This window comes from Coenobita brevimanus, chromosome 86 (genome assembly GCF_032717465.1).
Source record: "Coenobita brevimanus isolate Jiangsu-jjx chromosome 86, ASM3271746v2, whole genome shotgun sequence".
Lineage (NCBI taxonomy): Eukaryota > Metazoa > Arthropoda > Malacostraca > Decapoda > Coenobitidae > Coenobita > Coenobita brevimanus.
This window is the reverse complement of record NC_137039.1, coordinates 27377730-27399240: the sequence shown is the minus strand read 5'-3', so window position 1 is coordinate 27399240 and position 21511 is coordinate 27377730. Positions and strand designations below refer to the sequence as shown.

Genomic DNA, 21511 nt, shown 5'->3' with positions numbered 1-21511 from the left:
AGTGGGTTGGCGGAGGGCTTATGTGACGTCCCGCTCAGTGGTCCCCTGTAAAACCATCTTAAAATACAAAATACACGTACAGTACATATATTCGTTATTTAGGTGAACGTCCGATTCATCGCCAAGTGAACTTCTTTCCATATAACAGATTCATCGCCATATATTTGTTTTAACCATTATGATACTGCATCCTCTGATTTAGTGTTACTGTGTTGTACCAAACGTTTTCACAGCAGAATATCGTGGGTTCATAGGCTAAGTTCTAACATCACTGGATGTCATCCTGATTTTGAGCATTATTGTTTACTGCTTATAAAATCACAACACTGGACTATAGGTGCTGACGATGGTCAAATCAAATTACTTAAGTTATGGCTCGTCATTTAATAGTTTTCTATTAGGAAGGGGTGACTACACTCAAGAAGACTTGCGTCAGACACAGATACAAGGTTACGACCAGGCGCCAGACTTACAAGGCCGTGCTTGATAGAGGACTTAGGTGACGCATAATCTACAGGTTGGCCACTCGTTATTAGTGAAACTGCAGGCATAATGCTGGCTCGTGGAGTGGGTTTGTTAGCACGTCAGGTAAGGGCAGCAGCTGGAGCCACCACTGCTACCCAAGTCCGGCATCACGGCGCTTACTACCCCATAGATGATGTTGTCTTTGGCCTCACCGAGGAGCAACAGCAGGTACCTCTCCGCAGATCTGAGTAAATGGCACAGACGAGTATAGATAGACTTTGAGATAACAGCTGTGGTATGGTGTAGTAATCAGTATTATGTAACCAGTTGTTTCATAAGTACTGACATGGCATGAGTTGGAATCTTCACTGTTTTCTGGCAACCTATTATGTTTTGATAAATTTAGGATACACGTTTTGTTAAGATTTGCAGTTGAAAATTGTGCATTGCAACCATAGGGTTGGGAGTTCGAGCCCACACCAAGGTAGTGTATCTCTGGTGAGAGATGTAACAGTTTCCAGGGATCTCTTCTTGCCCTGCTGAGCTACCTGGTCCATTGATCCTAGTGTGAGGGATTTCCCACCCTTTTTTGGTATTATTTTACAAGTGGACAATATGCAGTTTTGGAATTTTAGCACCATTATCGTATAGTATAGTCCCTGAGGATCACAAATAACCCCCATTAGCCCATTCGGAAATTGATTATTACTCCCCTAAGATAGGTTAGGTATGTTGGGTTTGGTTTGGTTAGTTTTATTGTGTTCGGTGAGAGGCATTTCCGACAAAAATGAAGGTCAGAAACATTCGAATCGCATCAAAAACTGCCAGAAAAATATATTGCACAACCTGGGGGGTGTATTGCCCACTTGTAAAAATTTACCCCTTTTTTTTTTCTACAGTAGAAATTCTGATAATTTTCTGTATTATTCGAATGAAGACCAGACCATTTCTTGAAATTTTCCAAGAAATTTCAGAGTTTCCTCATTTTGCAGCCGTTTGTGTTGCAACTATTATTATTTTTTTTAAGTAGTACTTTCCTGCTTGTGTGCATTCTTTCTTATAAGTAAAGACTTGGGATGATATAATAGAGTATGATCTCGAAGGGACTGAATAGAGAGGCTGTTCGAGATGAGCAGCATGGAGAAGCACCATTCACAAACAGGGTCAAAGCATGTTGGAGCCTTTACAAATGAAGGAAGTAATGGGAGTTGTCCTACTGAAACACACTCAGATCAAGCCAGACATAACCTAGATCAAGCAAATATCCCTATCACAATTAGGTTTACCTCCAGAGTTTTTGTTTCCTCTCTCAGTGGAGGTTGCAGTGTGATACAATTTTTATCAGTACCCATTCTGGTGCAGATCAGTAGTTTAGTTGCTAATTTCTTTGTAATGCCATCATATTCTTTTTGGTATAACTTTAGAAGTAACCAACGTTACCGATTTTCATTATATTACATCCCTGAACTATATTAACAAAGACTTACCTTTTAAGCCTAGTTTGAGGTGGGGGAGCAAATTTTGTAGGGGTAGTTATGGAGTGGTTTAGGTTAGGCTATCGCTCAGTAGCAGATGAATGTCGCTCCACATTGGCCGGTGCAGGCGTGTGCACTCGGTCTATGTCAGGCCCTAGGTAAGGTTGGGTTAGGTTAGGTTAGTTTAATGCAAAATAGTGTGTTTTTAATTAATTGTGATCTTGCTTTGGGGGGAATAAACCCATTTTTGGGAATCTTACTCAAAATTCCAGGAGGAGGATTTTCTAAAAAAAATGAAGGTCAAAACTAATTAAAACACAGTATTTTGCATTGGAAACCGTAAAAATAATAATAAAAGAAAACATTGGTTACGTCTAAAAATTTGCCTTCTTTTTTAACAAAGTTTCAGTTTGTTTAACAGATATTGTGGTATTATCTCTTGTCCCATACTCGATTTGGCAGTAATTGTATTACCGATACTGTAAGTTCCTTTGAAAAATACCATTTTCTGAGGTGTGGTCCCTCCCCAGAAGTAAGTGAATTACAAGCCATTTTAAGCACCAACATACCCTAATGCCACTTAGATTTAACCTTAGACCCCAAGCAATTCACTGCTAACTTAAATCCCAACTTTACCGTAGTTATTAATCTCACATTCACATTCCACCACTTCCCAATCTCTCAGCATCAAAGCCCTCGAAATCGAGTTGGAGCTCAAGCTCACCAATGTCGTGAACAAGTGACCGAGGAGATGTGTTTGCATGCGATCACTCGCTGCGGTGGCTCGCAAAACTCTCAATAAAATCATGAGACTCCTTGATGAGGATCATTCCTTTGCATTGTGAAACTGCTATTCGCGAAAGGACAGTATATTTCACGAAACTAGTGAGTGCACTCTAGTCTGTTACTACAACTCAGCAATCATAATGGGGAGAGGGCAATTTCAGGTCAGGTTGGATTAAAAAGGGTAGGAAACGTGTATTGCAACCCATTTCACCCCATTTAACAGACATTGTTCATTATAGCTGATGGAAGTCCGATGCTCTTCGTAGTGTCCATTAAATCGAATGTCCGGTCTGTTGAGGTCCGTTATATTGAGGGTCTTCTGTAATTTACATGTGCTGAAAAAGGTTCAGAATTGTTTTTTTTTTAGACCTGGAGTGAAAAATATTATGCACATTATCACTTGGGCCTTCTATCAAGACGTCACAGTTACTGGTACCTGTATTTGTAATACTGTACAGTAATAACTCAATATACAATACTGGTACCCTAGATGCGATACCCTGGCTTAACAATGGGGATAGAAATACCACCATACCCTGCCTAACGATGGCCAAACCCCAGTTCAGTTATGGGTTTTGAGTTTTCTTACCGATTTTTAAGATATTTTAGACTAAAACTGTGTGTTTAGGTTGATTTATAAACTGTTTATAGACTTAGATTAATGTGTTTTTGCCATAGGTGGGGTGAACATTGCCATTTTGGGGTACAGTTTACTAATCTTGATTATTTCCAGACTTATATATGATGATTTTCAGATTTTATTTGTTGGTTTTAGTGAGCTATTTACAGGTGTTAGGTTAGCTTCCTTGACAGCTGTTAGGCCATTTAGATTGACTTTAAACTTGTTTTGGGGCTCATTTGGGTGGGATTTGGGCTTGGTTTAGGGGGAAACCCAAGGCTGGTAAACGCTTCACATTACTTTACTTGTTAAAAATGCTCCGATATAAGATACCCCGCCTAACGATGGGGTTTTACCTAGCCAAGTACATCGTTAAACCAGGGTACGCCTGTAGTTGTACAGTATACTGCACTAATTTTTTTTTTTTTTTTTTTTTTTTTTTCCTGCTAAGGCCACACACATAGTAAAGATAAATGAAAATAGTTGTACTGTATACAGTACTGTACTGTACTTTGGATTTGTAGTAAAAAATTATGAATTTCAACAAACTCTCTGACTAGTGCCCCCAAACCTAACTAGGGTGGCTGAAATCTTGTAGATGATGTCCAGTATTGGATATTTTAATATGTAGCTACAGAATGTGATGAATGTTTTTGGCATATCAGATAGAGCCAGAATTCTGGGGGCTTGCTTGATGAGTGAATGGAAGCGTGGCCCGTTGGATTGGGCGCACTTAGGGTGTCTGGACGTGCTACTCCTCACCCTGCCCTAGTGTGGAAAAAGAGGTCCAGATGATGATGATTTCTCTTTCTTTGCAGCTTCGGAAGACAGTCTTTGACTTTGCCCAGAAAGAGTTGGCTCCAAAGGCAGCAGAAATTGATAAACAGAATAATTTTCCTGAACTCAGGGTAAGTAGTGATGAGTATACTTTGTTTTTCATATTAAAATGCAGTAATAGTGAAGTTACCTTTGTCAGTTTTGTGACTTGGTCCTATTTGTTTTTTTTTCAGGGGTGAGTCTTCTAGGGGCATTACAATGCAGTATATATATTTATGTTATTGATACCCTGTTGTGACTAGGAAATAAAAATATTATTCTAAAATTATCATTAACATGTAGGGATGAAAAATGTACAGAAACCAGAGATGTAAAAAGCACTGAAACAAGAGAGTATTTGGGATGGGAGGAGATTCAGAGTCCTCGATCCATTACTACATTCCACGTGGTACGTGCAAAATATTTGTATCTGGTGGAATGTAGTAATGGGTATGGAACTCTGAATCTTCTCCCGTCCCAATTGCTCTCTTGTTGCTGTCCATTTTACACCTCTTGTTACTGTACTTTTTTCATCCCTACTTATTAACATTCATTTTAGAATAAAATATTTGCTTTCTCATTTATGATATTTCATTATTGAAGCTAGCTGCCAAATGCTTATTGTAGGTACAGGAACCACATTAACCCGTCTTCATCTACACCCCCCAGATGCAAGCCCTCTCCTACCTTTTTACCCCCTGGAATTAGCTCCTGCATTGACAAATTTTCCACCTTAGTCTTCTTTCTCTCGTGAACCTGTTTTCCCCATTAGACCTAATTTCCTCCTTTGGACCTATTTCCCCTCATGAACTAGTTTTTCCTGGTTGACATATTTTCCTGTGGACATATTTTCCCCCATAGATTTATTTTTCCTCATGGTACCTCTTTTCTCCAATGAACCCTTTTCCAGCCTGGAGCAGTGTTCCACCATTGCTCCAATTTTCCTCCATTGGCCCTATGTGGGATGAGGCAATTTGAATCCACACAGTTTCACATATCTGAAAAGACAGCTGAGTGCTGTAGAATTTTTTTAGCCAGTAACTCGCATACTGTTGCTCAAATGCTTGTTTAAATATGTAAGAAACATCCCTGGTTGTCACAAAGTGTTTTGTGCCTAACTTGCACTTGTATGACTTTTCATTGTGGAGTTATAACTGATGAAGGAAGAAAAAAAAAATAATTTTTGCAACCCAAGTTTGTTGCTCCCAGTGAAGGTTAATGGGACTTTATAAGTAGTTTTACACTTAAATAGCAAAGGTCCCTATACATAAAGCTGGACTTAAAGGCTTTTGTATGTGGGCCCTCATGACTTATATATGTGATGTGATTGGAATCTGGGACATCCCTGCTTAGTAAGGGAAAGTCCCTAATGTGTCCTTTTCTCTCTGTGGTCCATATTTTTATTTTGGCTAAATGTGTGTGTTTTTATTACCTTTTTTGTGGTTGTTGTCTTGATCTTGGCCACATTAGTTTGGGACTCTTTATTTGATCTTTTTGCTGTGATAACCATTTCCCAGTACTGTATAGATTTCTAACTCCTTGCCTGTGAACCTTCTGTAGGTTGAACTGTCAGTGAATTTGGTTCTGAACCCATTGAGGTCCGGAAATTGGTGTGTTTCATAATAAAACATTCAACTTACTGGCTCAAAGGGCCAATGTTGTGATGAAAAGCAAGAAAAATACCATAATAAATGTTTTGGGGATGGCAGTGGTACAGTATTAGGATAATCAAGAGTACACAAACATATTCCTGCTGGGTGTGGCAATTCAAGATGTTGCATGAAATATTGTAATGTGTTAGCAATATGAAGCACACAGTGAAAGAGTGAAGGAGGAAGGATACTCTAGTGTTAAAGGAGGATTGAGAAATATGGAAGGAAGGAAACAGTACTGGCAGGCATTTGTCAGCAGGCTTTTGCTTGTCAATATGCAATTAGTTATACCTCCACCTCCCCCCCCTTAACCAGGAGTTTTGGCGCAAGATGGGTGGCCTCGGCTTACTGGGCATCACAGCAGATCCACAGTATGGAGGCTCAGGCATGGGGTATCTGGACCACGCCATTGTGATGGAGGAATTATCTCGAGCAGCTGGAGGAATTGGCCTCTCATATGGGGCACACTCCAACCTCTGTGTCAACCAAATCAACATCAATGGCACACCAGAACAGAAGGAGAAATACCTTCCAAAGGTGGGTCACAGATTAATTGAAGTGTAAGGTTTTCACATACTGAAAACCCATAGCCTACTTTTAAATGTATTTATCCATTCACCAGTGCCTAGGGCTTTACCTGATAATGAAATATTGTTATAATGTAATAAATTGTTTGTACCGGCATAAGGATTTTTGCCAGTACTGTGCAGTTAAGGTTGTTATTTTTATCAGCTGTGTTCAGGTGAGCACATGGGAGCTCTGGCCATGTCTGAGCCAGGGTCTGGGAGCGATGTAGTGTCCATGAAGCTGAAGGCAGAGAAAAAGGGTGATTACTATATTCTTAATGGCAACAAGTTCTGGATCACCAATGGACCTGATGCTGATGTTCTTGTAGTGAGTACTGTATCAAGTAACAGTTGGAAGACTTGCTTTAAATCTTTGAATTAGATTATGTATGGTGAGACCTTGTTATACAGAGATGTCACTTTTCTTTTTCCTTTTTTTTATTAAATCTATGGTAAGAAGTCCAATCATATTTACATTACCACCTATAAAGTTGATTTGCCATTTCTCCCAATTAATAGTACTAACTGTGTTGTAAAAGTTTAGCTGTTTTGCAGCTTTCTTCTGGTGTGATGAGGACTGCGTATCTTTTTTTTTTTTTTTTTACATGATTTTGGTCATCTTAAGGTATGAGTAGAGATGTAGCACGTGCTTATACCGGTATATATAGTGATGTCTGATTTGGTATGTGAGTATAATTCTTCCATTTCAGTAGTTTTTGACATTATGGTAATCAAGACACAGTTGATTAGGTGTTTGATTCATTTTTCAGGTTTATGCCAAAACTGATCCAACAGCCTCCAAGGCTCAGCATGGAGTGACAGCATTCCTGGTTGAGAAGGGTTTTGAGGGATTCAGCACTGGCCAGAAGCTAGACAAATTGGGTTGTAGAGGATCCAACACCTCAGAACTTATTTTTGAAGACTGCAAGGTTCCAGGTGAATTGCTTTACTTGTAGTTAACTTGTGAGGTTTGATATTTACATCAAGGTATCTTCTTTTAACCCCATGAATCTGTGACATCAACTTAGTTAATGTATTTTCTTGTAACCAGCTTGGGAGATGTCTGTGATTGTGGGGGTTAAAGACATACCCTATTAAAACCTTAGCAAAGATTGTTTCATTCAATGCCAAGTGAATAATGTATGATGGTAGCAGGAATAAAATTAGAATTATGTCATGGCAAGGAAGGTGATAGAGGCTTTGACCATTCTAATGTAAAAGCCTTAGCCACCTCTGAAGTTTTTACATAAGACCTCACTCCATGTCTTTGTAGCTTTCTCTGTGGCAGACTGCTTTCACCTATTAAAGCCCTTTGATTCTCTCTGCTTGTCTGTCCTGTATTGTTTTGATCATCCCATTCACATCACATCAGTAATAAACATCATAAACTATTCCTTCAAAGCTGTACCATAGCTCTCTATCCTTATCTTATTTGTTCCAACATGTTAGTTTTCTCATCCTTTAAACTCCTGTAATGGCTGTGTTTTGCTTGTTACACAGGCATCATACACTCTCCCCCTTGTATGAACAATGTATCTAATAATGGCATAGGGTTATGGTAATAACTTCTTACCCATTTGGACAAGGACCAGTTTCATAGGCATTACAATTCAGGAAGGATGAAGATGGAACTGGATCTTTCGTTTCCTTTGATTGTTATCCTAAAAGAAATAATTGAGCATGGTTTTGTATTTTCCTACCCTGTGTAAGGCTGGAAAATAGATTGAGGATGCAGGTAGTGATGTATTAGATATCAGGATACAGTACTGTATTTTATAGCATGAGTGCATAAGCTGGTTATAAAATAATGTAACAGGGCTTTCCAATGATTGCCAATACAGTAAACTCTCAGTTATTTGGCATAATTCAGCCAAGCCTTTCACCGGTTAAGGCAAAACGCAGGATATTGCATAGTACCCCTCATTGGCTGAGTATTTGATGTTGAGCAGGATATTGCGTTACTATCCGTCTTGAACCTCCATCCTAAAAACTTTCCCGTGAGTAAACGATGAAAATTAATCATAAAATACAATAAAGTAATGATACAGTATAGTAATACAGCACCAGTTGGCTGCCAGTTACAAGCCGGTTGACACGCCTCAACACCAGATATTGCATAGAACCACTGGTTACGTCCCATTTTGGCGCCAGATATTGCATAATTTTTGCAGGATTTTGCTTTAATAGAGCTGAGCCAGCAGCGCCGCATATTGCCACGACAGATAATTGAGATTTTATCGTATCTTGATAATTGATTGCTGCAGATACTACAGTATATATGAATCATCTATTGAGAAGTGTTACTGCATGGTGTTTTTCCAGCATTGTAAATGTTGGTTTGTTTTTGCTGTCTCTTCAGCCAAGAACATGTTGGGTAAACTGAATGGTGGCATCTACGTCTTGTTCTCTGGCCTGGACCTGGAGAGATTGGTGTTGGCAGCTGGACCTGTTGGGTAAGTTATTTCTAGTAAAAACCCTGCACTCATTTTGATGTATTAGCTACGTTATGTGGTCTGTAGTTTCTTCATTTGTACCAGATTGGGAGTGTTAAGTTTTACCTAGTATAATACATGCATTCCTATCAACCTCTGACACTGGTGAGTCGAGGGTTTCTTATTTTGTATTGGAATGAGTCTGATATTGTCCAGTGTAAGAGTTCTGGCATGTTTAAGGTGCATTATATAAGTAAAGTCCACAGTATTAAAGGTTTCCTTTGCCATAACATATACATGCTCTCCATTTTTAACTTTATTGTAGCCTCAGCATCTGTTATTTATATATTTTTGGAGAACTCATTTGTCATTCTCTGTACACCACCAGTCCTAGACATGTCAGTCATTGCTTTGCACTTTATTTCGTTTCATCAGCTGTTCTCGTGAATTTTGTCATATACTGTACAGTAGAATCCCTGAAGTTGGTCTTGCACAGCTTGACAAAAATTAGCCTACTGTTCTGCTACATCTACTTCACAGTTAGGGTCTGTCTGTCACTTTCCTTCTTGTCCTGTCATATTAAAGACCATCGTCAGTGGGTCAAGAAACACTTCAGGTCTCTCTCAGCTTAGAAGTAATAGTTTGGAAGGAGGTGAGAAGTAGGGGAGGTGAAATATTAGGTGAATGTTTGTTAATGACTACATGCATTCAACAGGGTAATGCAGGCTGCCTGTGATACTGCCTTCGAATATGTACACATCCGTAAGCAATTCAACACCAAGATCGGAGAGTTCCAGTTGATGCAGGTCAGTGGAGGACTCTTCTGTCATGCCCTCGTCTAGTATTGAGTGTTTAAATAAAACAAATAAAATAACACTACACAATGCCCTGGCAGTATTCCTCTTTCTCCTCCACCTAACACTTCACAGTGATGTTTGTAGAGCACAGGTAGAATGGGGAGACATTGGCGCGCATTTTAAACTTAATTCCATGAACGGTGAGCAATAAATGAATTTTTGGCAAATATTTTACTTCAGTGGTGTTAATAGCATCATCAGCCAGCCAAAGTGTTATGCCGACTGCAATGTGGCCCTCTTTCTCCTCTGCTTCAGTAGCAACACAAAGTACAGGTACAACTTCGTTTTCGTTTTCGTTTTCGTTTTTAAAGGCTCCAACATGCTTGCATGTGTCGGCCTTGGTCACCTAATGGCGGCTCTCCATGCTGCACGATCCATTGCAGCCTCCCTGTACAGTCCCTTAACCCTAAGGTCACACTTAATGACCTCGTCCCATGTCTTTCTCGGTCTACCCCTCATAACCCCACCCCCAATATTAACACTTCTCACCTTCCTCACCCAGCTATCATCCCCCATCCTCTCCACATGTCCAAACCACCTCAATCTACCTCTCCTCATCACAACACCAATACACTCCAGTCCCATCCTACCTCTCAACTCTTCCATTGTAAACCCAGCCCCTCCAGGCCTTGGACGCAGGGACGCACTGCACATCCACCTAATCATTGTCATTTCTGTACGTCTGAGCCGGCGAATGTCTTCCTCCTTCACTGCCCAGGTCTCACTGCCATACAGCATTACACTCCTAACACACGCTGCATACAAAGACCCCTTAGCACGTAGGGAGAGCCCCCTCAATGTCAGGAGAGGCAAGAGCTCCCTGAACTTCTTCCAACCACTTCTCACCCTAGCCACAGAGCTAGCTCCAGCCCCACCTCCAGCACACAACATGTCTCCTAAATAACAAAACTCTTCCACACACTCAAGAGATTCACCAGCAAGTTCAATTCTTTCACGTCTGATGATCTCCACCTGCTCACCCCGGCACGCCGTACACATAAAATCAGCATTATCTCGCAGTCTACCTCTGATACCACTACATCTCTTATGCACCCATTTATCACACACACCGCACAAGATGGAATTACTTCCCACGCCCTTGTGGCAAACTGCACATGGCCACTCTCCCTCGTCTTTGACAGTACCGCCACCAACCCTAGATATCATCACTTTTGTTTTATCTGCATTTACCCTTAAACCCTTTTGCCCCATACCATCTCTCCACTTCCTAAACCTTTCCTCCGCCTCCCTTTCATTCTCTGCAATCAACACCAAATCATCAGCATACAACAACTCCCACGGGAGTCCGTTTCTAAAGTCACGTGAAAGGGCTTCAAGTACCATGATAAACAACATGGGACTTAAGACTGACCCCTGATGCACACCAACATTAACGGAAAACTCATCACTCAAATCTCCATTCACTCTCACCTGGGTGTGAGCACCCACATACATGGCCATAACCACCCTAACCAGCCACTCCTCCAAGCCAAGCTTTCTCATTGCCCACTTCACCACCTCTCTAGGGACTCTGTCAAAGGCCTTTTCCAAATCAACAAAAACAAAATAAAGATCCCTTCTCCTACCAATATATTTTTCCTGAAGCTGTCGAACAATGAATATGGCATCAGTGGTCCCCCTACCTGGCATAAACCCAAACTCTTACTGTAAATTATCCATTATTCTCCCATTATAATACAGTCCCTCACACAACATACCTACCTCTTGCAGCTCACTTTCCCAACACAGACAATCCTTTAACATATCTTCAGCAAAGGATCTCTGGTATCTGATGTATTCTAATTACAGTATTGTTTACATTCCTGGTTTGTAAAATCTTTTTACAAGTTAAGACATTGCAGAACTAAGTATATGAAGGAACAGAATCATAATTCTGTAATAATTCAATGAGCTAATCTTAAGCAGTAGATGATTGAAGCAGTATATTCCCATTATCTTACCAGTCCCCCTCCCAACCCCCAAATGACGGTCTGTTTATACCATTCACCACAGCACACTCTTTTCTCCCTGCACAGGAATTGTTCTGAAAATAGCCTGTTTTCAAACCTTAATATCTAAGAAACTCTAGCAGTTAGGGAAACAAAAACCATATTACTCACAAACTCTTCTTTTTGCGAATGAAAGTATCTCCAGATCTGTTACGTTGTCACGTCAGTGGGTAAGGACGTGCGGAAGAGGACTAATTTGTAGCGCGAGAGGTAGGATGTGTTCATGCATGTGTTTGCAGCCCGTACTGTGGCTTTGCCCTCAATGTGATAGCTTTGTTACCAGATAAACTAGAGACAGTGGCATCCAAGGCACACCTTTTGGCACTACCACTGAGCCTGTTCCCAGTATCCTCAGAAAGAGTCTTGGCAGGGATGGATGAGGCAAATGTCCACATGAGGCAGGAATGGAATTGGACAAGAAGAATAAGAAAACATCATTTTACTCCTGGCAGAGTCAGAGAGACAACTGAGGTGTGTTTATCTCGGTTGGCTGGACTCTCTTCCTAGCTGTTGGTGGTGAGATAAAGTGGCAGCCACTTCAAACTGTGGCGCTAACGCAGAGTTGGTTCCTGCCGACTCCCGGTGGGAATCTGGTGCCTCTTTGTCGTTGGTTCGAACCACACCCGGAGGTTAGGGGCTAAAGTCCCTAGTAATTACAGGAATATTATCCATTAAAGTTCTGTTGCTACCTATACAGCTGGTTTTCCAGTATCCCCCAGTTTACATCGCCAGTTGTATAAGTGTATTTTTATTTTGATTTATCTGTGTTAGACATTGAGGAGTGCTTGTATTGAGAAAGTGAATAGCAGAATTTCTCATGGTCAGCAGTTTATTATATTTACTCACCCCCAATTTTGTTCCCAGGGCAAGATAGCAGACATGTATTGCACCCTGAATGCCTGCCGTTCCTACCTGTACAGTGTGGGTCGCGCCTGTGATCAGGGCCATGTCAACAGGAAGGATTGTGCTGGCATCATTCTTTACTGTGCTGAAAAAGCTACTTTATTGTGCTTGGAAGCCATACAGTGCCTAGGTAAGATGTGCCAGTGCAGAATTTCATATTCTGTTAATCCACAGCTCACATTACTTATCTTCCTGCAAACAGTGAAGTGGGTGCAGTAGACATTATTTGACACACACACACACACACACACACACACACACACACACACACACACACACACACACACACACACACACACACACACACACACACACACACACACACACACACACACACACACACACACACACACACACACACACACACACACACACACACACACACACACACACACACACACACACACACACACACACACACACACACACACACACACACACACACACACACACACACACACACACACACACACACACACACACACACACACACACACACACACACACACACACACACACACACACACACACACACACACACACACACACACACACACACACACACACACACACACACACACACACACACACACACACACACACACACACACACACACACACACACACACACACACACACACACACACACACACACACACACACACACACACACACACACACACACACACACACACACACACACACACACACACACACACACACACACACACACACACACACACACACACACACACACACACACACACACACACACACACACACACACACACACACACACACACACACACACACACACACACACACACACACACACACACACACACACACACACACACACACACACACACACACACACACACACACACACACACACACACACACACACACACACACACACACACACACACACACACACACACACACACACACACACACACACACACACACACACACACACACACACACACACACACACACACAGGGGGTTAGTAAAAGACATGACCAAAGAGTGAGAGCAGTGGAAATGAGATATTAATGAGATATTTGAGAGGAGCATGTGGAGATACATGGAGATACAGACTGACAAAATAAGAAAGTGAAGGAGCATTGTGGTGTGGATGTGGATGTGATAGAAAGCTTTAGGAGAAATATATTAAGGTGGTTTGGCCATATGGAGAGGATGGAGAGCAAGAAACTAACGAGGAGAGTGTATTTGAGTGAAGTGGAGGGGGGGGGGGAGGAGAAGGCTGAGAATGAGATGGAGGGATGAAGTGGAAAGGTATATGAGAGAGGGGGGTGGGTGTGAGTTGGGGGAAGGACAGTGAAATGGCAGAGGACAGGGCGACATGGAGGTGATTTGTTTGTGCGTCCTCTACTGGGATTAACACATGTGGCAATAGATAGATAGATAGTTAGATATTTGTATGTATGGGAATGGGGTTAGGGGAGAAATAAAAACGAGTTAGGGAAAGGAGCGTATAGCTGATGAGGGATGGATTACTGTATTTCAGAAATGTACATGGGTGGTGCTGTATTGCTTGCTTATAGTGGGTGAATCTGCAGATACCATTCATCCATTTTTAAATTTAAATAGTAGCACCATCATGTCTTATCTTTTGCTGGTATGTAGCCTTTTTCCTTATTCTTGATACATTTTCTTACATATATTTTTTTAATTTTCAAAATTCTGTCTCATGTTTTTGCACTTCTCTGTATTGTAGTTTTACATATTTACCATAATTAGTCATCATCATTGTTGCCATCATCATCATGATCATCATCATCATAATCATGCTTTTTCCCACTTCAGGATAGGGAGAGGAGCCACGTGTATTTAATAGTGCCTCTTCATTGCAGGTGGCAATGGGTACATCAATGACTATCCAACAGGACGCTACCTCAGGGATGCCAAACTGTACGAGATTGGTGCTGGTACTAGTGAGATACGACGCATGGTGATAGGCCGGGCTTTGAATCAGGAGTATAAATAAAAGGTACATTAACTTTGAATCCAAATGGCTTATTACCTTTGTATCCAGATGACGTCCTTATAGTTTATTCTTGCTGTAACCAGATTATTTTGATCCAGTTAGGAAAACCCTCTTATATTGTAGGGGTTTATGAAGGCTGTACTGGTATCCATCTAGCCTCTCCAGTTTGAAAGCCTGTCTTTAGCATGATGAAATCTTACGGGACAGCAAAAATAGAATTTAAGAAAAGAAATTCCCAGGCTGAATAAGTTAACTCTTTCATTCAGAGGACATAATGTGAGTTTTATATTTGCTATTTCATGACAGTTTTATTCAGCTTATGTGAGAATTGGTGAACTGGAGGGGTTCAGTTATAGCCTTGATTATCTCTTTCATTAGTAGGGGTCCTTGTGGTATATATTTTTTCTTGTACCTTTTATCATATGACCTTTCTAGCTTTTTCAGATTTATTTAAGTAGTATCAGTAGCTGGAGGCATTAAATGGAGATAGTTCATATTCCCTCACTGTGAGAGTGTTCCTCAGGTAGGATGAAATAGCCTGAGATAGCAAGAATGAAATCTAAAGGATGTCCTTTGGTGGAATGAGATAATCCTTTGGAATTGGGTGGTGTCCATTATATTCTGCTCAAGAAAGGCGTCATGTACTTAAGGGTTTTTTTAAGGCTATGTCTGACCCCTCAAGTTCAAAGAGCCTGCCCTGAGCTGAATAGAATTGTCAGGAGATGGCAAGAATAAAATGGGTCAAGGAGTTATTAGTAATACAGTATGTCACTGTCAGTCTTGTATTCTTACCCAATACAGTATACTGACAATAATGTGTAGATGAAGATTTCATGCCGGGAATTATGTATAAACAAAAATGTCATACCATGTGTAAAGGCAGAATTATTGCCTGCAAGTATGATGAAAGGGACAAAACGTATATGTATTAACTATGTATAGAATCAGTAGTTTATCCAAGTCAGTCGCTGTAAAGTAGAATATATTTTTGTAGCTAGTAATTTGAATATGTGATTTTGGTTTAAGTTTAGATGTGATGTAGAGTACAAATAGTGTTGGTAAAGTTGCTTATTATAGTTTATTGGTATTATTCTGTTTCATAACAGATTAATGTTTGATAGCTATTTAGTGTTATTGTTTTCTGTGAGCCATGTGATTCTCTTTTGGGGAGCAGCAGAGTGCCACATACTGTATTTAGATACTGGTTCTGGATTTAATGGTATATGGTAATTTACACATTTCAAAGACTCATTCACCCAAAAATATAGCCAGTTTCACACAGTTTTCAGAATCATTTCTCACCTTACACTCCGAAAGTCTTTCATACCTGTAACCATATGTATGAGGCATTAGGTGGGGCAGGTCACAGTGCCAGCAACAGAAAGTGGTTTTTAAGCCCTGCAAATCAGTTTCTTTTCAGGACCTGTAATACACAGCTTGAATGTGTGTGGTTCAACCACCTGGCCATGTGAGGTGTGTGTAAGTCAGCCACTACAATTAATACATTACAAATACATACTGGTTATTATTTATTGGGTTCCAGTATCCTCCTTCAAGGGATCTCTCAGGACCAGTCTACCTCACAATCACCGACAGTCATCTGTCGTCCAATCTGTATTACCCATCAGCAATCTAGGGGACTGAGGCAGGGCTACACAGTCCAGATATTTAAACTCTGACCCGACAGTGTGTCTTTCATTTAATTCTTGCTACTACAGAAAGTTTTATTCAACTTAGGGAGGGCCTTCAGCCTTCAAGGGGTTAATGAAGACTATATCTAACTCCTCCAGTTTAGAATTCACTTGTAACCTTGATAAAATATTTTGGAGGTACCAAGAATAAAATTAAGAAGGCATCACAAACTGAAAGGGTTAAGGCAAGAGTGACCTGAGAGGCACAACCGTATGTGATCAGTAACCCTGCAATTACCCCTCAGATGTACTTGTTTAGGCCACACCCAATTAGAACACCTTAACCCACTGGATTGCATATGTCCATTATGGTTACCATCCACTGGAGTAAGTGGTGTCCTTCAATATAAGAAACTATTTGCAACATATAGTAAGAGATGGCGCAAACTGTTAACATGAATAAAGTTCATATACATAATTTTGTGTTGTTTGACATCATAGTTAAAATTAACCAGTTGCCCCTTGACCAGTTTCTTATTATTATTTTTATTATTTTTTTAATCAGAATGGGTTTTGAATATAGCCAGTTGAAATCTTAAGGAGACTTAGATTTTATTGCTCATATAATGTTTCTCTGGGGAAAGTAACTGGTCACTCTCACTTTAAATGTCTGGACTGAGTATCCTAGTCCCAGGCCCCTATGCTTTTCATGGAGCAATAAAGGATTGGATGATAGATAGAACAGATAACTTTCAGTGTAATGTAATAGTCTTATGATCAGCCAGTCTATATGAGAGTTGAGAAAAGGACTGTGAGAAATAATCTTGAACATTCTCCATCAGAATAATCTTATCTCTCCTTGCATTTGGTGGTCTGTTGGTTAGAATGCCTCAGTTAGAGTGATTTACCATAAATCACTATTGTCAACAGTGCGATAACGAGGTTACTGAATTTAGCACGCAGGTTTTGTTCCCCAAGTGCTCCTTAGTCGGCTTCTCAAGAAAAAGTTTTGATGAACATTAATCTATTGTATTTTAGAGTCTTGCCTGTTCTTTTATGTCACTTTGTCCATCTTAGTGATTACTTTTCCTTTCACCCTTCCTGATATGCTCAGCAGGGTAATTTCTCCATAATTATCACCTGCCTTTGGAAGGCAGTGTGATATTTTTTGCCTGCCTCTGTGTGTGTGTGTGTGTGTGTGTGTGTGTGTGTGTGTGTGTGTGTGTGTGTGTGTGTGTGAGTTCCCTTTATATCTCATGAACAGCTTGAGCTATCAACATGAAACCTTCAGGGTATCAAGATATGGCCAAAATCTTGGCCAGGTTCAAAAATGGGCACTTGGGGTCAAGGTCAAGGTCACCAAAAATGGCTGCCAAATTTTTTATCACCCACCTTTAGCACCATTATATCTCATGAATGGCTTGATCTATCAGCATGAAACCTTCAGGGTATCAAGATATGTCCTAAATCTTGGACTTTGCGAACAGCATATTCTGGCTGACAGTTAACATTCGGCACCCAAATGCTTTTCTTTCATAACTTTTTTTACTATGCGACCTTTTCATTCATGAAATGACACAACATCAGGTGCAAAACCCTGTCTCCCAGACGACATAAAATATATTGTGTGTGACATTTACCTTTACATCGACCAATATATTAACACCTCTGCATTTAGAAATTTAGATTATGCAGTCTTGTTGCCTTCCCAGTTTGTTTATTTTTTAAGCTGTGATTTTTTTCTTTGCATAATGTTAGTGATGATGATGATGATGATGATGAGGAGGAGGAGGAGGAGGAGTGTAACAGTGTTAAGCCATGTGTGAGTATAGTGACCAGAAGGGAAGCTAGTAATGAACTGGTTCAGCACAACAGGTTTGCTTTATTGCTTTAACTGTACAGTAGTGTCTCATTAACATTCGTAGGGTCCTATACTAACTCCCAACTAAATAAAACTATCTGATGTTTCCTGTAATAAAATATTAGTGTTGTCCAGACCATGAGAGGATTGACAGTAACTTTATTAATACACTCAGTCTCCAGCACTCACTCTTGGCTTAGTAAGATTAAGTGGTATATGAATGGTACAAGAGTTGTCCTGGCCGTGAGAAGATTACCAACTATAGCTTTAAGTTTACATGTACTGTATTTAAGGTATCTATACCATGCTGGGCTTGAAGTTTGAATCAGTGTTTAGGTACTGGCAGTAACCACTTCACTGAGATGACATCTTTCTTATTTTACTCTCGCTGCATTCAAACTATTTTACCCAGCTTAGGGAAGACTGGAAGGATTAAGTATAACCTTATTTAATGCCATCACTATTATTAGAGCTTTCCTAAGTTGAACAAAATGTTCTGAGACCAGTAAGAAAAAATGCAAAATGATTTCATAGGGCTGAAGGAGTTAAGGATATGTAGCATGGTACACACACAAGGTTTGAGTGACAGTTTAGGTATCTGTGTTAAGTATATTGACTCATCCTGTGACAAGGTTAATTTTAGGAATTGTAATTACTGTATTATTGTCATAGGTAAAAACATAAAAATACTATAGATTGTTAGTCCATTAAGGTCCATTGGTTATTATTTGAATATAACCATTAGGTGGAAGCCAGAAAAGTTTGAGTGTTTGTTGGTACTCAAAGGGTTTATTTTACATATTAATCTTATTACTATTAAGAAAATTAATGTGGATGAGTTTGTAAGTATTTAACTACTGGTAGTAGTATAACTAGAGGCAGCAGTTGGCAGCACATTCAACTAGGAAATAAGGAAGGACCGTGAGTTCCTCGTGAGTTGGTAATTGAAGTGTCATTTTGGAAATGACTTAGTGATAGCCTGTGTATTATGCTAATAATTGGCATCAAATGCTACAAAGTTCTTTTTACTATTAACAGTTGAGTACTGTACTGTATATTTGTAATTAGAAGTGTGCTGTGTAATATGTACAAAACTTTTGAATATATTTATCAAATATTAGATTATTTTAAGCCCATAAAATAAATCATTTTATGTATATACAGCCTCAGAAAACTCAGCTTCTAGGAGAGACTGCACAATACCTGCCAGCTGATGGTAAAAGGGACAGCACTAGAAACTGCATTAAATAATGGGAGTTAAAGTTGTAAGGAAATACAGTTTTCATAGGACAGCAGAATATAACTGACCCTGAAGCAGCAACCAAGTGACAATGTGTGTGGCAGAAATATTTGCAGTTTTATAGAAATATGTAATAAAATGGGACATTACTAACCTGTTGCTCCTGTGAAAAATGCCATTGGTAAAGAACTTCCAAAGCTGCTTCCACAGTTACTGTACTTCTTGACAAAATGATAACCAGCACAATCTTTACGCCTCTGTTTCCACTTCCACAGCTACTTTTGAAGGTGACGTTAGCAAGCATGCAAATCATAAGCATGAGCATCATTAGAATGGCTGCCATGGAATCCTTAGTGAGCCCAGTACAGATACATCCCCAGTGAGGTGTTCCATATACAATCAGTTCAACCCTTTCCAGACTGATTCTTAGTAAGGTAATTTACCTCCCCTTAGTCATTTTTTTATAACTAGTGTAACTGTACCTCAGATGAGACGTGCAGCTTGACCTGTGCAAATCATTTTGCCACGTGAGGTCTGCAGCTCAGCAAGGGTTAACTGTGGAAGTGACCCATACTTTCATATATGCATTGCAGTAGCAGCCATGGCTCAGTGGGTTAGAGCGCTCTGCTCTGACCGAAGGGTCGGAGGATCGAATACACCCAAGGGTCATTGGTAGACATCAGGAAGGGCATCCGGTCATAAACGCTCCAATCCAAAAGTCCTCTACCCAGAGGCAACGCCTTAGCCCTTCGGGGATACCTGGCGTAAAACCAAATTATTATTTTTATAATTATTTTATGCAGTTGCATCGTTTGTTTATAAACACTCCAACATGCTTGCACGAGTCAGCCTGGTCACCTAATGGTAGTTCGCCATGCTGCCCCCCTATTCTGTCCCATATCCATGAGGTCACACTTTGTGGCCTCTTCCCAGGTCTTTTTCAGTCTGCCTCTCACAACCCTACTACCTTCCGCACCCATCTGTCATCCTCTTCCTCTCAGTATGCCCAAACCATCTCAATATACCCCTCCTCATCACAGCACCAGTACATTCAAATCCCATGTTTCCCCCTCAACTCATCAGTTGCAAACCTAACCCCTCCAAGCCTTACATTCAAGGATGCAGTGCACATCCATCTGTTGTCATTTCTGTACATATGAGCCTACGAATATCCCCTTTCTTTGCTGCCTAGGGCAGTAGGTTTATTTGTAACTGACAAACTTGGCCAGTCACAGAACCAAAGATGGGCATCAAAGCAATAATCTGATAACATATAATTATTGGACTATTATCGGAAGTTAACTTCCATAATCGTTATCAGACCAGGTAACTTCCAATAACTCGATTTTTTAGTTCGATACTGTCCGTTAATTTTTTGTTTGATAACATTTTTATCGTTGTACCATTATCTTTTTAGGTTCTTCAGCATAATTGTTATTCTTTGTCATTTATTCTGTTTCTTGTAATGGGAAATTTAAAATTATGATTGATTATATAATTGATATACTTTGTTGTTCATTCTATTTGTTGTCATTTACATGTACAGTATATATGTTATATAAGTAAGTTATTGTATATAGCTCAGATATAGTGTTTATTTGTTTTGTATGTCCAACATAATCATGCAGTGATTCATCCATCCATCCATCATCCAATCCTACGTTGCCCCATGATGAGTGTAGGAGCCTGGGGCTAGGCAAGTTGGTCCTGACATTTAAGATGAGAGTGACCAGCCTCACTTATCCCTGAGTGGCATTATGTGAGCAGTAAACCGCAACTACCCCTTGGATATAAACCTTCACTGATTCAATCCAATTGGAACTCTGTAATTACCCACTAAGCCACCAGGTGCCAAAATTTGGTTATATGGTTACCACCCAGTGTTGTAAACGGTTTCCTGGTGTATAGGAAACCATTTGGCTTGTCACTCAGTGTAGAGTTACCCACAGGCAGAAGAAGAAGAAAGAATGAAGGAAAGAAAGACAGAGGAGAGAGTGTAAAGTCACCCATAGGCAGAAGGATGAGGAAAGAATGAAGGAAAGAAAGACAGAAGAGGTTGGAAGGAAAGAAGGATGGAGAAAAGGAAAGGGCAGACACCCAAGAGCTACACTGAATGAGTGGATGGTGAGTGCCCTCACCTACCATATTCATGCAGTGATTAATTTTCATTATTTCTGTATAGTGATG

The 21511-nt window shown here is 40.2% G+C and overlaps 1 protein-coding gene across 1 annotated transcript; it reads left to right on the top strand.

The window, feature by feature from the left end:
• The first annotated feature begins 454 nt into the window (after window positions 1-454).
• On the top strand, window positions 455-14680 carry LOC145410829 (isovaleryl-CoA dehydrogenase, mitochondrial). The gene is made up of 9 exons (XM_080280950.1): window positions 455-693; window positions 4164-4253; window positions 6129-6350; window positions 6546-6707; window positions 7150-7315; window positions 8739-8832; window positions 9527-9617; window positions 12542-12710; window positions 14459-14680. Exons 1-9 carry the CDS (start codon window positions 553-555, stop codon window positions 14590-14592), a joined length of 1269 nt encoding a protein of 422 aa, XP_080137076.1. The 5' UTR covers window positions 455-552; the 3' UTR covers window positions 14593-14680.
• Window positions 14681-21511: the final 6831 nt, after the last annotated feature.

Coding starts and splice junctions, on each gene's coding strand:
- LOC145410829 (XM_080280950.1), top strand. CDS start 553: ATGCTGGCTCGTGGAGTGGGTTTGTTAGCACGTCAGGTAAGGGCAGCA. Junction 6,708..7,149: donor CTGATGCTGATGTTCTTGTA/GTGAGTACTGTA, acceptor TTCATTTTTCAG/GTTTATGCCAAAACTGATCC. Junction 12,711..14,458: donor GGAAGCCATACAGTGCCTAG/GTAAGATGTGCC, acceptor TCTTCATTGCAG/GTGGCAATGGGTACATCAAT.